This window comes from Marmota flaviventris, chromosome 2 (assembly GCF_047511675.1).
Source record: "Marmota flaviventris isolate mMarFla1 chromosome 2, mMarFla1.hap1, whole genome shotgun sequence".
In the NCBI taxonomy this organism is placed as follows: Eukaryota; Metazoa; Chordata; class Mammalia; order Rodentia; family Sciuridae; genus Marmota; species Marmota flaviventris.
Window position 1 is genome coordinate 180,811,089 of NC_092499.1, and position 12,431 is coordinate 180,823,519.

A 12,431-nucleotide genomic window follows, 5' to 3' on the forward strand; every position below is an offset into this window, starting at 1 on the left:
GATGCCCATCAAAACCCTGGCTGGCTTCTTTTCAGAAATTGACAAAACTGATCCTGAAATTTAAATGGCTAATGCAGCACCTTTAAAAAAAACAGTTTGGCAGGTTCTCAAAAGTTAAATAGAGCCTCCATAAGACCCAGCAACTCCACTCCTACATATATACCAAGAGAATTTTAAAAAAACACCCAATTCAGGTAGGAAATTTTAAAATATGGTCACAGAAACACTTGTACTCCAGTGTTCTCTGCAATTTTACTAATCAAAGCAGTATTATTAATAATAGCTAAAAGTGGAAACAACCCAAATGCCCATCTACTGATGAAACACAATATAGTATATCCATACTATGGGATTATTTCTTGACAATAAAAATAAATGAAGCCGGGTGCGGTGGTGCACGTCTGTAATCCCAGCAGCTTGGAGGCTGAGGCAGGCAGATTGCAAGTTCAAAGCCAGCCTCAGAAACGGTCAGGAGCTAAGCAACTAGTGAGACCTTGTCTCTAAATAAAATGCAAAATAGGGGTAGGAATGTGGCTCAGTGGTTGAATGCTCCTGGGCTCAATTCCTGGTACCAAAAAAAAAAAAAAGGAACAAAGTATTGATTTATACTGTAACACAGATAAATCTTGAGTCACAAAAAATCATGTATTATATGATTCCATTTATATGAAATGTTAAAAATAGGCAAATCTATACAGGCAGAAAGTAAGTAGATTGGGGGTTGCCTAAGGATGGGGGGCTTAGGAGGAAATGGGATGTGACAAAGGATGTTGTGTTTTGTTTTTTTTAATATTTTTTAGTTGTTGATGGACCTTTATATAATTATTAATCTATATGTGGTACTGAGAATCGAACCCAGTGCCTCACACATGCTAGGCAAGCGCTCTACCACTGAGCCACAACCTCAGTCCAAAAATTATTTATTTATTTATTTTAGTTTTAGGTGGACACAATATTTTTATTTTATATTTATGTGGTGCTGAGGATCGAACCCAGTCTCTCACGCATACGAGGCAAGCACTCTACCACTGCGCTACAACCCCAGCCCCCCTGTTTCTTTTTTTTTTTTGAGTGGTAAAAATGTTTTAAAATAAATTGTGGTGATAGTTGCATAACTTTGTAGACTTACTAAAAAACATTTACTGGTCCACTCTAAATGGGTTAATTGTATAGTATGTGAATTATATCTCAATAAAACTGTTATGCTAAGTTAAGGAAGCCAGACATGAAAGTCACAATATATGACGCTATTTATGTGACTGTCTATAATAGGCAAATCTACAGAGACAGAAAATAAACATTGTTCCAGGTGATCACCACACAACTTCATGAACACACTAGAAACTAATAAAGAGTGGTTTAAAAGCTAACTTTATGGTATGTACATTATTATAGTAGTAGTAGTAGTAGTAGTAGTAGTAGTAGTAATAGTGGTAGTGGTAGTACTGGGAATTGAATCTAGATGCACTTTATCACTGAGCCACATCTCCAGCCCTCTTTATTTTTTGAGACAGAGTCTCACTAAATTGCTTAGAGCCTCACTAAATTGCTGAGACTGGCCTTGAACTTGTGATCCTCCTACCTCAGCTTCTTGAGTTGCTGGGATTAAGGCATTCACCACCACACCTGGCTGGATACTTTTCAATCATTACATATAATGTTACACTGAGGCTGGGGGTATGGTTCAGTGGTAGGGCACATGTGAGGCACTGGGTTCAATCCTCATCACACATAAAAAATAAATAAAATAAAGGTAAAACAAAACAAAGCAAATAATGCTATACTATCCATGTATATAAATGTAAATAAGACCTTTTTTGTTTTCTGTTTTATTTTTATTTAAATTTTTTTTGGGGGGGTATACAAAGCTCTACCTCATTTTGACTTGTCATCAGGAGACCACCATGAAATGAAAGCAACAACAGAAAATAAGTACTGATCTTTAAGATGGCCAGGCATCCTACATAAGTGCTTTTCAAAAGAGATCACAATCACCCAGCAAGACGTATTATGCTCAACTGCTCAGATTACTATATTTAAAATAAGTTTATTTCAAATGGAAGATGGACTAGGTCAATGAATAAAAGTCTCTGAATGCCAAGTTTTGGCGCACACTTACAATACATCTATATTTTATTACATTGGTTAATAGAAAATATATATATATATACTTTGGCCTACATCTATTAAAAAGCTGGGAGATTTTATCCACGAATCTAGATTTCCCATCCCCACAGGGAAACTGACAATGAGAACGAAAGAGTCATTTCCCACATAGTATCAGGGACACACACCACAGTTCCCCACAGCCCCTATAGTCTTTTGATTGATTTCTGCAGATGATTTTGCTTTGGGACTACTTCATTCCACTTGGTTACCTACTTGTCATGTGACTTTACAGACTCTAAGATATATTGTCAATGTCATTTGTAGGGTTAAGTCAAGTTGATAAGAAGTAATCCAGCTAAGATTGTGCTCAGTCATTCCAATTCAGCTGAGGTTTGGACAGCACAACCAATAGAGGCTTATTCTGGGATTTTGCTAGTGTGGAACAAAGGAGGAAATGAGCTTGTTTAGAAAACACTTTCAAGGGGCTGAGGTTGTAGCTCAGTGGTAGAGCACTTGCCTAGCATGTGTGAGGCACTGGGTTTAAGCCTCAGCACTACATGAAAATAAATAAATAAATAGATAGATAGATAGATGGATAAAATAAAGATATTGTGTCCATCTACAATTAAAAATACATATATTAAAAAAAATCTTCAAGAGCAAGACGGCAAGAAAGTTCAGCAAGAACAAATGCAACAACTGAAAGTTTTGTGCAACACAAAAGACCAAAGCAAAACCCCTATTTATGAAGACTGGGATTCCTGAGGATGATCTAACTCACAGCAGGAAAGAAAAATCCACAAAATCGCTGGCGCGCCTATCATCCCAGTGGCTCGGGAGGCTGAGGCAGGAGGATTACAAGTTCAAAGCCAGACTCAGCAACTTAGGGTGATCCTAAGCAACTCAGTGAGATCCTGTCTCTAAATAAAATACAAAAAAGGGCTGGGGAAGTGGCTCAGTGCCCTGAGTTCAATTCCTGGTACAAAAAAAGAAAAAGAAAACCCCACAAAATCAAGAACTGTTGATCCAATGAGGTTCTAAGATAGGACAGACTCTTACTATGCAAAGCCACATTTTCACTGCAAACCAGGCTATAGACTTACATTATTCTTTTTCCTTCTGTAAGTATGTTGGTATTTACTCAGTAAATTCCTTGATGAACAATTCAGAAGTAAAGGGTCTCTAGCTGGCTAGTAAGTAAATGCTATAGGATGACTGGATCTGCTGAGAAGAGGGAATGCTCAGCAGCAATTAAATAAAGGGGCTGGGGCTGTGCAGCTCAGTGTAAAGCACTTGCCTAGCATGTACAAGGGCCTCAATTCAATCCCCAGCACTGAAAGGGTGGTAAGGGTTGAAGATATGGATGAAGATAAAATAATCTTCATTTTTGTGGAAACTGGTATCTTTAATAAAAAGGAAAGTTTTTAAAGTGAAGTATAACACAATGCAGTAAAGAGTATAAATCTTAAGAGTACAGCTCCAGTTTTTATAAACAGAACACTATTCCTGTACAGTCATCACCCAGATCAAGACAGAGAATAACCTTAATACCCCACTATGATCCTTCCCTTTTATTCCCTCCAAATAATAAGGGAAAAGGTAGAGATCTTGAAGAAAACCTGTCAAATTTCAACCCCTAAACAAAATAAAATTCAAATGGTATAAAAATTTAAACTATACAATAAAAAATTTTAAATATTAGAAGGAAATAGACATAGTTTATAATCAAACAGCAGGAAAAAACATGCAAAAAGACTCTGAAGCCAGACAAGGGAAGCCAGACAAGCCGTATAAAAATCTATGTAGCAATGTTATTCATAATAGTCAAAAGGCGCACCAGGAAAGGTGGCACACACCTATAATCCCAGTGGCTTGAGAAGCTGAGGCAGGAGGATCGTGAGCTCAAAGTCAGCCACAGTAAAAGCGAGGTGCTAAGCAACTCAGTGAGACCCTATCTCTAAATGAAATATAAAATAGGGCTGGGGATGTGGCTCAATAGTTGAGTGTCCCTGAGTCCAATTCCCTGATACCTCCCCACTCCAAAACAAAAAAGTCAAAAGGTAGAAACAACCCAACTGTCCATCTTTGGATACACAGATGTACTAAATACAATTTATCCATGTAATCGAATATTATTTGGCCATAAAAAGAAAATGGGTGTTGACATATGCCTCAACATGAACCCTGAAAGCACTATGTTATGTGAAAATAGCCAGTCACAGAAGACTAGACATTACATGATTTCATCTATATGAAATGTCCAGAACACAGATTACAGAGACAAAAAAATAGATTAACAGTATCCAGGGCAGGGCCAGATGGTGTTAAGAGAGACAGAGAAGCAAAAACTAATACATTCGGAGTTTCTTTTTTTTTTTCGGGGGGCCAGGGGTGGGACCTAGGGATTGAACTCAGGGGTACTCACCCACTGAACCACATCCCCAGCCCTATTTTGTATTTTATTTAGAGACAGGGTCTGAGTTGCTTAGCTCTTGACCATTGCTGAAGCTGGCTTTAAACTCGTGATCCTCCTGTCTCAGGAGGATCCTCTAGCCTCCCTAGCTGCTGGGATTATAAGCATGCACCATCATTCCTGGCTACATATGGAGTTTCTTTTTTGGGGTAATGAAAATGTTCTAAGACTGTAGTGATGATTGCACATATTTGTGAACACACTAAAAAAACCAATAAGCTGGGCTGGGGCTGTAGCTCAGAGGCAGAGCCCTTGCCTAGCATGCATAAGACACTAGGTTCAGTCCTCAGCACCACATAACGATATACAAATAAACAAAGTCGTTCTGTCCATCTATAACTACAAAAAAATTTTTTAAAAACCCAATGAACTGTATACTTTAAGAGGGTGAAATAGGGGCTGGAGATGTGGCTCAAGTGGTAGCGCGCTCGCCTCGCGTGCATGCGGCCCTGGTTCGATCCTCAGCACCACATACAAATAAAGAAGTTGTGTCTGCCGAAAACTAAAAAATAAATAATAAAATTCTCTCTCTCTCTCTCTCTCAAAAAAAAAAAAAAAAAAAAAAAATTATAAGGCCAATCAGGACCTTTCCTCTGAAATTCAAGAAGGTAATATCAAGCAGCCCTACCCAATTCTCAACTTGACTGCCCAAAAGTCTCAAATGGAATACAACCAGCACTGAGCACCTGGCCTCCTCTCACATGGAAATTGATCCCACACTCATCTTTCCCATTTATTTAAAAAAAAAAAAAGAGGGTGAAATAGGTCTGGGGTTGTAGCTCAGTAATAGAGTGCTCGCCTAACACATGCAGGGCCCTGGGTTTGATCCTCAGCACCACATAAAAATAAAAAAATAATTTTTTAGTTGTGTCCAACCACAACTAAAAAATAAAATATTAAAAAAAGAGTGTGAAATATATGGCATGTGAACCATATATCAACAAAGCTAGAAAAAACTATGAGGAAATATTACTTTTCTCACATCTGCTTAGTGAAAACTTAAAGACAGTTTGGTGAAGGGGGCTTCTAGATCTGGTAATGTTCTTCTTGATTTTGTAGTAAAATAACAAATATTTAAAAAGGGGGGGGGAGGTGTAGAAAAACTAAATGCCCATCAACTGGGACCTGCATGAATAAATCATGGTATAATTACACAAAGGAATACTATTTGGCTATTTAAAATAAGGCAGATTTATGTGTACTAAAATGAAACTATCCCCAAGCTAGAGAAAATTACATCAAAAAAACAAGGCACAGGAGAGTGTACCAAATATATGGTATGCCCCTGCATGTAAGAAGACAATAAGCTAAGGAGTGAGGGGTATTTACACACATATTGCCTCATAATATCTCTAGAAAGACATACAATAAACAACTGCTTCTGAGAAGGAGACACGGGGGAAGTGGGAGACACTTTTTGCTTTGTGTCTTTTTTAAAAAAAAGATGGCCATATTATCAATTCAAATAAATAAATTCTTCTTAAAAAAAAAAAAAAAACAACTGTATGCTGCTTCAACATAGAAGAATGCCACTCTGCTTCTGAAAGGTAAAATCTGAAATGTTTGCTATAAATTCTGAAATGTTTCCTGTCTTCCATTTTAATACTTAAATTCTCAAACCATCTAAGTAGGAGAAATAACAGTAACAATAAGAAAACAGTTACTTACATCAACACCTCCAAACAAGTCAAAAATGTAAGTATTTGGATAAGTGGTTTCTTGAGTAAGTTTCCTATCTTCAGTAACAAATGCCATAGCCTCCATGGAAAGAAGAGGAGAAATTTCCTAGTTTAAAAAACAGGACAAAGACATTCTGTTTTAGAATTCAACACAGACCAACATTAAAATATCAGTTTGCATTTTAGTCACAAGTTGAATCCCAACGAGCATAATGATAAGTGGCTCCAAATGAATTACACTTCCTAGTATCCAGACTCCTTTAGAATCCTTGCCCACACTGAATCTGGGATGGGGTGATTTCCTTCAATTAACGTAATGTAGCAGAAGTGACACTATGCCACTTCCGACATAACCCTTAAGAAGGCTGGTAGAGTTGGCTTTTGCCATCTTTTGCCATAGCAGAACCTAATGGTACTGCTATGAGAAACTCAACAAAGCCACCTATTGAGGTCATAAGCAGGAGAACTAAGGCCAGAACTGATATCTTTAGCCTATCTCCAGCTGACAGTTCACACCAACCAGCCATTTTGAATATTCCAGATATCTCAGTATCCCTTCCCAAAGAAGAAGAAGCAGATGAACCATTCAATCAACCAAGAATTGTGAGAGATAAACGATAAATGCTTAAGTTTTGTGGTGACTGATTCTTCAACAATAACCAAATCTGTTCAAGAGTCATCTCCTGAAGGAAGTCCATCTTGATTCCTCCCATTCAAAAGTAATCCGATGCTCTTCTAAAGCCCCAAAGCAATTTGTAAGTAACTTATGACATTCAGCATTTTTATTTTTTATCTATTTATAAATTTATGTTATTTCTTCCCTAGAATACAAAGCTCCTTCAAGAGAAGCCCAGAACAGATTCCTCTTTGTGTTTCTTCACTGTAGGTCTTAAGACATAACAGGTATTTGATATGGTAGAAATAGGGCAATGGTTCAACAAATTTTGGGAGCCACAGAAACCTTTATTCATATGGAACAAAACTTAATAGAAAAAAAATCGTATAAAAGCCTACTGTGTAGTAAGTCTCAAATAAGTAGTTGTTAGATGAATAAAGAAATGATGATCAGGGGGCTGGAGTTGAAGCACAGTGGTAAAGTTCTTGCCTAGCATGTCTAAGGCACTGGGTTCAATTCTCAGAACCACATATAAATAAATAAAGGTCCAACAACTGAAAAAAAAAATACATAAACATACACACACATTTATATATATATATATATATATAAAAGAAAGATGATCAGGCATTAGAGACTCAGATATTAATTTTCCTCTCCTTCAAGTTCACTTCAACCCTATCTCTTGAGAGATTTTAAAAATAAAATGAAACAATATAAAATTTTTTGGAAAGCATTTCTAAATAAGAGGCTAAAATTATTTCTATCAATCTCAATCAGACTGGGAGATCAAGAACATGAAAACATCTCAAAGGTAAAGCTGAGATTTAGTGACTATTTTTTTTTTGGAATACCTTCTATGATATAACATCAAAACTTTACCTCTAAAGAACATTATATAATTCATCTTCATTATGATAAAATATATTTACAGAGGTTATAACTGCAGCTAGATCTGGTACTCTAAATTTACATTTGGGTTAGAAACTCTGGGGATGGAACCCAGCACTCCGATGAACACTGCTGAGAATAACTGCCCTAGCATAATGTCTTTGCACTCTTTCCACCCCTTTCTAGCTATCAAACCTGGTCCCTTCAATCTTTTTATGTTAATGGTAATTATGAACAACTTATAAGGCACCTTTCATAAGCCTTCAGCAATATGGGATCTTTTAAACTCTGTTTAAAGAATGTCATCCAGGGCTAGAGATGTAGCTCAGTGGAAGAGTGCTTTTCTACCATGCACGTGGCCCTGAGTTCAATACCAAGCACCATGGGGCGGGGGGGTGGATATCAAAATCCCCAGGAACAGTTTTAACCTCCCAAATTAATCAAACAGTGCTATAAAATATGCATGAATAAAGCACGCAGGAATACACAAAGGAAACTTCATGGTAATTATCTCCAGATGGTGGGATTACTGGTGATTTTTACTTCTCGGCATTTTTTCTGAAATTCTCAAATTCTGTACAGCTTATATAATTTTAAGACAAAAGCTATTTTAAAATGGCAGGCAGTTTGTATCACCTGTAGACCCTAAAGATAGCCCTTTTGGGCCCCTACAAGTTACCTTGAGGATGTTTTGGCACTCAATGAAGTCACTGTGGAGGTGGCTGGTGGCATACAGTTTAAGAAGCAATTGAGGAATTCCACTCCATTTAGACTGCTTGTCCCTCTCCGTCAAAAAAGTCTCAGTGAACTGTGAATTGAAAAAAAAAAAAAAAACAGAACATTTTACTGAAGAGAAAAGAAATACTAGCCAGCAGAGCAGTTGACTCCCTATAGCACCCAGGAAAACAATTCAAAAGCCTCTTTACACAAATCTTCAAAAGCTCAAGAGCCTACAAACTAAAAGTCCAACTCCTTACCTCAAGATGCAATGCCCTTCATAAACTAACCCCTACTTTTCAGCCTCATCTATTTCCCAAGGCTCACTCTAGGTTCCAAGTACATGTGTTTTCTCTCTCTGTACCTCTCTGTACATGTTCTCTTGCCTAAAACACTCTTGGTGTTTTCTATCTGAACTGTTCATTCCCCTTTAAAACACAAGCCAAACAAAAATCTTTCTTGATTGGCCTTCCTCTCTCCTTTCTAAGAGATTAGGCACCCCTCCTTTGGGGCTTTATCTATTGCATACTTTATCCTATCGTTTCCTAACTTAAGATTCATTTATCCCTCTCCTCTAGACCACAACTACTTCAGAGCAAGTACCAAACTATGCCTGCCCCTGTCCTCCTGACTCCCAATCTCACTCAACCACAGAGTGCCTGGGACAGAGCAGGAACTCAGTAAATGTTTGACAACATGAGGAACAGCAACACTACAATGTCAGAAACATTAATCAATTATGAAAATTTTCACTAACCCTCTTGGGACACACCATTATGCAATGAACACTGATGAACACTGTTGAGAATAACTGACCTGTGAGGGGCCAGATATGAATTATTTTCATGTGCATTTGTTCCTCAATCAGATCAAAAACTTCTAGTACTATTAGTACAGGATAAATAGATCTTCAATAATATTTTGGTTTTATCCTGATATCTATTAGTCCTATTAAAATGGACAAATGCCATTATCAGCAATTTCATTTAGTTCAAGCAAGTTCAAATCAATACAAGCTCAAAAACAATTAAAATATATCTTCTCCTTTCTTTGGAAGGCAAAGAAATAAAACAAACATAGTTAGGGGATCCAGCAAAATGAGTGCTTAAGAGAAATTCACAGCTATAAACGATGATATTAAAAATAGAAGCAATGTCACAAATCAATAATATAACCTTTTACCATGATAAAATAGGGGGAAAAAAGAGTAAACACAAGGAAGAAAATTAAAAAGACTGCAGCAGGAGCTGGAACCCAGTGACACATGCCTGTAATCATAGCGACTCCAGAGGATAAAGCAGCATCATAAATTTAAGGCCAGCCTGGACAACTTAAAAAGACTCTGTCTTGTGCTCACTTCCACAGCACATATACTAAAATTGGAATGATACAGAGTAGATTAGTATGGCCCCTGTACAAGGACGACCCGCAAATTCGTGATATGTTCCATATTTTTTCAAAAATAAAAAATAAAAAAGAAAGACTCTGTCTCAAAACTTAATTTAAATAAAAGTCTGTGGAGCTGGGCATGTGGCACACACCTGTAATCCCAGTGACTCAGGAGGCTGAGGCAGAAGGATTGTGAGTTCAAAGCTAGCCCTAGCAACTCAAGGCTAAGTAACTCAGCGAGACCCTGTCCCTAAATAAAATATTTTTAAAAGGCTGGGAGGGCTGGAGTGTGGCTCAGTGGTAGAATGCTTGCCTAGCATGTGTGAGGCACTGGGTTCGATCTTCAGCACCACATTAAAAAAAAAAAAAAAAAATGAATAAACAGGTAAAAAAAAAAAGGCTGGGGTTGTGGCTCAGTGGTTAAGCACCCTTGGGTTCAATCTCCAGTACCAAAAAAGACAAAACAAGTCTGTGGATATAGTTCAGTGAAAGAGCACCTGCTTACCATGCACAAGGCCAACCCCCATCACCACACACCACACACACACACACACACACACACACACACACACACACACACAAGGTTGTGGCAGAAATAAGTGAAATAAAGAATAGGAAAATAATCAATGAAACCAAAAGTTTCAAGATTCTCTGAAAATATCAACAAAACTGACAAATATTTAGCTATACTAACTACTACTGGCTCAAATTATTAATTTCAGAAATTAAAAAGGGAATATTACTAATCAACCTTAGAAAAATAAAATGGATTATAATGGAATATTATAAATAATCATATGCCAATGGCTTAGAAAACCTAAATGAAAAGCACAAATTACTAGAAAAATACAAACTGAAACTGACTTAAGGAAGAATATTTGAATACATCTATAACGAGAAAAGAGATTGAATTAGTGATTAAAAAAAAAAAAAAAAAAAGCCTCCCAAAGAAAAACCCAGGTCCAGAAAGATGGCTTCACTGGTATATACTACCAAACATTTAAAGAAGAATTAACACCAATAATTCAGATTTTTCTTTAAAATAGGAGATAACATTCCCATCTCATTCTAGGAGGCCAGTATTACCCTAGTAATAAATCCAAACAAAGATATTACGAGAAAACTTCAGATCAGTATCTCTTATGAGTACAGATGTAAAAATCTTCAGCAAAATACTACTAAACCAAATTCAGCAATATATCAAAAGGATTATATACCATGATCAAGCAAGATTTATGCCAGGAAGGCAAGGATAGCTCAACATATGAAAACCAATCAATGTAATACAATATATCAATAGACTACAGAACTAAACCCTCATGATGTATCAATTAACACAAAAGAAAAAAAAAGACAAAAATCAAACACACCTTCAATGTGTGGACAAACCTGGAATACAAAACAACTTCATCAACCTATTAAAAGCACTTACCATACATAGCTAACATCATACTTAAAAGTGAAAGATTAAACACTTTCCTATTAAAGTACTTAGGAAAAAAATAAGGATGACCACTCTCATTACCTCAAACAACTGACAAGAAAAAGAAATAAAAGGTACACTCATACATTGTGAGTAGGATTGCAACTTAGTGCAACCACTCTGGAAAGCAGTACGGAGATTCCTCAGAAAACTTGGAATGAAAACTACTATTTGACCCTGCTATCCCAACTCCTAGGTTTATACCCAAAGGACTAAAATCAGCATACTGCAGTGACGCAGCTACATCAATGCTTATAGCAGCTCAATCCCCAATAGCTAAACTATGGAACCAACCTAGATGCCCTTCAATATACACAATGGAATATTACTCAGCCTTAAAGAAGAATGAAATTATGGCATTTGCAGGTAAATGGATGGAGTTGGAGAATATCATGCTAAGCAAACAAGCCACACCGCAAAAAACAAAAGCCAAATGTTTTCTGATAAGCAGATGCTGATCCATAATTGAGGGTGGGGGCGTGGGGAGTAGGGAAGAATGGAGGAACTTTGGATTGGGCAGAGGCCAATGAAGGGAGGGGAAGGTTGTGGGGGTGGGAAGGATGGTGAGCTGAGATGGACATTATTACCCTATATACACACATGATTATATGACTGGTGTGACACTGCACTATGTACAGCCAAAGGAATCAGAACGTGTGCTCCATTTGTGTACAATGTGTCAAAATGCATTCTACTGACATGTATAATTAGAACAAATTTTAAAAATTAAAAGAGAAATAAAAGGCATCCAGATTAAAAAGGAAAAAATAAAACTCTCTCCATCTGCAGACAACTTGATTTTGTATATCAATTTCATCTGTAATAGCATCAAAATGAATAAAATATTTAGGAATAAATTTAACAAAAAAGGATATAAGGAAAATAAAACACTGTTAAAAGAAATTAAATAAGTAAAAGAGACATCCCATGTTCATGGATAGGAGGACTTAATATTACTAAAATGGCAATAACCATTAATTGATTCAATGTAATGCCAACCAAAATCCCAGCTGGCTTCACTGCAGAAATGACAAGTGAATCCTGAAATTCAGATAGAAATGCAAGGGACTCAGA

General features: G+C 36.9%; 1 protein-coding gene and 1 non-coding gene across 3 annotated transcripts in view; one reads left to right on the forward strand and one right to left on the reverse strand.

The window, feature by feature from the left end:
- The window catches only part of Trpc4ap (transient receptor potential cation channel subfamily C member 4 associated protein), a 79,983-nt gene that overhangs the window by 52,507 nt on the left and 15,045 nt on the right, over positions 1-12,431 (reverse strand). For both annotated transcript variants that reach the window (XM_027945090.2, XM_027945089.2), the window contains exons 2-3: positions 8,448-8,576; positions 6,251-6,367 (exon numbers count right to left, since the gene is read on the reverse strand). In XM_027945090.2, coding sequence (XP_027800891.1) covers positions 6,251-6,367; positions 8,448-8,576 — 246 coding nt within the window. The remainder of the gene's footprint in view (positions 1-6,250; positions 6,368-8,447; positions 8,577-12,431) is intronic.
- Positions 9,835-9,941, forward strand: LOC114100622 (U6 spliceosomal RNA). The gene has a single exon (XR_003584115.1). It is a non-coding gene; the product is annotated as a U6 spliceosomal RNA (small nuclear RNA).